The 3,669-nt window shown below is 38.9% G+C and overlaps 1 protein-coding gene across 1 annotated transcript; it reads left to right on the forward strand.

Annotated features, from left to right (window-relative positions):
- The first annotated feature begins 474 nt into the window (after positions 1 to 474).
- Positions 475 to 2,325, forward strand: LOC123538064 (uncharacterized). Its single transcript, XM_045322027.2, has one exon. It carries the CDS (start codon positions 475 to 477, stop codon positions 2,323 to 2,325), a length of 1,851 nt encoding a protein of 616 aa, XP_045177962.2.
- The last annotated feature ends 1,344 nt before the right edge of the window (positions 2,326 to 3,669 follow it).

Here is a 3,669-nt window from a genome sequence, read left to right on the forward strand (position 1 = left end):
CCCGCAACCCCCAATATTTTGGTGCCGTGACCAGGATGCCGTAGTTAGTGGGAAGGGCGGGGTGGTCTAATTTCCAGGGTAATTTCGCTACATACTTGTCACCAGTAAACGTAATTGACGTGTCTTGATACTCTGTCATGTAACTCCTCTCTGGGATTTCATCTTCGCTCTGTTGAATACCAAGGCTCTCAAGTTTCCAAAATTTTTCTAGGTCAATATCTTTGGGTGACTGCGTAATAACATTCAATGTTAAACTAGTCGTGGCTCTGCTAGATGACGCATGAAAAGGGACGGGACCGGACAGAAGATAGCCAATCTTGGAAGCGACTGCTGTAGGTCCTGATCCTCGGATGATTTTGTCTTCAACGATTCTCCAATAGTAAACAGACAAAATAGTAAGCAGCAGACGACACAAGACTTCATATATTCGTTGACGCAAGCACTCAGTCTTACGGTGCCGTGACCAAAGCAACAATGAAGATAGACAAATTACGATCGATCCGAGAGGGACAACGCAAAGTTATAGAAATTCAACTCCAGAAAATCGAAAATGCAAAAGATAGTTCGTCGATGTCGGAATTTCGTGCTATATTAGAATCTGTGACTGGCAAATTCGAGAATCTTGTATCATTGAATGAGAAAATACTTGAACAGACAGAAATCTGCGAGATTGAAGAAGAAATCATTAACAGTGAAGAATATTCATTAGCGATACAGATCAAACTTCGTGAATTCCAAGAATTCAGTGAAAGTCGTGAAAAGTCGTCACAAAATCAAAGTCAGAGAAATAATTCATCAACACCTGGTGAACAGCAGACGATAATTGTACAGGATAGAAATAGTGCGAGTTCGACGCAATATTCCCGCCTTCTAAAATTCTCATTACCTACCTTCAACGGAAACATCTTAGAATGGCAAGCTTTTTGGGATTCATTCAGTTCAGCAGTGCATTCAAACCAGAATTTAACGGATGTGCAAAAATTTAATTATTTACGTTCACAACTGGAGGATGAAGCAGCTCGGAAAATAGATGGATTTGCCCTAACGAACGCTAACTACAGTAATGCAGTTGAATTATTACATGAACAATACGGACAGAAACATAAGATAGTGCATGCTTACATACAGTCTCTTCTACATCTTCCGTCGCCTAGCAACACACTTCCAAGCCTGAGAGGTTATTATGACAAACTAGAAACATACATCCGGGGACTTGAGTCACTTGATCAGCATGAGGATTCATTTGGGACGTTCTTAGTGCCTGTGATATTTGACAAACTTCCGGCAGAAATACGTAAGAACTTGGCACGTGAACATAAAGGCAGAAATCTAGAATTACATGAGATGCGCCGCGCTATCTACGACGAAATCAACGTATTAGAAGCAGGTCAGGTCAACAGTAACTTGTACTTGCATGAAACACCAGCCACGATGTCATTGTTAACTGGTTCAGGCTTTAGACCACGTGCACGACAGGATAGGGATAAGAATCACGTGCGTCCACATCCACATCCACGTACACAACAACAACAACAACAACAACATTTTACAAACGCTAAGGTATGTGTATTTTGTTCAAGCAATACGCACTTTGCTAATGATTGTAACGTTATGAGGGACTACGAATCCAGAATCGCAGTGGTGAAAAACAAACGTCTATGTTTTAACTGTTTGGGAACACACCAAGTATCTAACTGTAAGTCTCAGAAAAGATGCAGAAACTGTCAGAAAAGACACCATACCAGTATATGTCAGAACTTATCTCAAGTTCAACCGCCAATACAGACGTCTTCAGCATCTGCAGTCAGTGACAACCAGCTACAACACAAGACTGCAGCGTTGCATACTTACGATCATATCACGTTTGAGCAGACGACATGTGAGCAACAAACGCCGCACGTGCTACTTAAGACAGCGATATCTCCCATAACAAGCGGTATCACTTCAGCAGATACTAACATTCTTTTCGATGAGGGTTCTCAAAGATCATTTATCACGAGAGAGCATACAGACAAACTTAGACTTACATCCACGGGAACTGACACTTTGCACTTGGCGAGTTTTGGAAATTCGAAGAATGAAGTGCGCCACCTAGACACTGCCACAGTGTTTTTGATTACGTCAACCAAAGAGAAAATACCGATTAATGTGCTGATAGTATCAACTATAGCAGTACCGTTTCAGAAATACAACAAAAATGTTTCCCACTTACAGCACTTAAAAGGTCTCAAATTAGCGCATCCGCTGACAGAAGACACAACGTTCGAGGTTCAACTTCTCATTGGTGCAGATTACTATTGGAGATGTCGTGCAGGTGCACGATGACAGTTCTCGGTTGCTATGGAAACTGGCTGTGGTGGAGGAACTTGTACCCGGACGAGACGGACTGATCAGGGCAGCAAAAATCCGTACCGGAAGTGGGCATACCACCAGACCAATCGTGAGACTTTACCCTTTGGAGATCGATGAAAAATAAACAGTGCTTTAATTTTAGAGTGTTCTTCAATTTCGTGAAATATGTGATTTAGAGACAATGACCAAAAATTCCGGAAACGAACGTTATATATTGATAAGTGTTTTATAATTGTTTTAATATATTTAAGAAATGGAACTTTTAGTACTTTCACTTTTCGCGGGCCCCAGAATGTCGGAAATAGCGCGAAATTACATTGACGTTATGTTGACGCCAACTTATGCGTGACGTTAGACGTCACTTACCATGTATTGTTTTGTAACGGATATAGTTCACAGTATACATTTGTATGAATCAGACGTGAGTTTGTTTCATTAAATACAGAGTTTACCCGCAACCCCCCATAATACTCTCCCCAAGTCACATCCAAGCTAGTCCCAGCCTAAATATCTTTATCCTGTTTTCTCATATTCTCGGGGGCCTAAGGGGTTGTTTTTATTCCCAGTAACAGATTAACCATTTCATAAACAGCATTTGGGTGTTGTTTTGTAGAAAATTTACTTGTCTTTCAGATGGAGTCATAAAATGTCACTGAAATTATCCCATTTAATTATTTTGTTTCTGTATTTGATATCCTCACCCACAGAAATGGACCAAGAGTTTCTCGTATTCCCGTGGACAAATAATTAAGTTGTAGAAATTAAAACATTAAAATTACCATTGTGTTATAAAAAGATATATTCTGTAGTAAATACATCAAGAAATATTACAATTACCGGTAATTGCATAATCAATCTAATTTATGGCAAATTTGCTAACACCACCAGAAAAAAATAAGGATTTTTTTGAAAATTGAGTAAAATGCTGATAGTTTCGTCAATAGCACATTCTCTAATCAGCCCCTGTGTCTATTTTTAGAATGACCTGATAAAACCCAGGTTTATGGTTTTAGAATTCGGACAAACATTCAGAGAGATGTGTGTTATTTATATAGACTCAATGAATGTTATGTGATGGTTGAATATTGTTTTACACATTATTTTTTTTCTGTTTAAGAACTTAAATGGATTCAGACATGTCCTAGAACTCTGTGGACTGAATTACAGAAACATCTACTTTACCTGATGATATTATATCATGCAGTAAACTGTTTTCACACCAAATTAGATTACTAGTATATCTTATTCGTGTTGAAATTTAATTAGATTGACTATACCGAGAGCTATGACATTAGTTATAACAAATAATAATTCGGG

This window comes from Mercenaria mercenaria, chromosome 18 (genome assembly GCF_021730395.1).
Source record: "Mercenaria mercenaria strain notata chromosome 18, MADL_Memer_1, whole genome shotgun sequence".
In the NCBI taxonomy this organism is placed as follows: domain Eukaryota; kingdom Metazoa; phylum Mollusca; class Bivalvia; order Venerida; family Veneridae; genus Mercenaria; species Mercenaria mercenaria.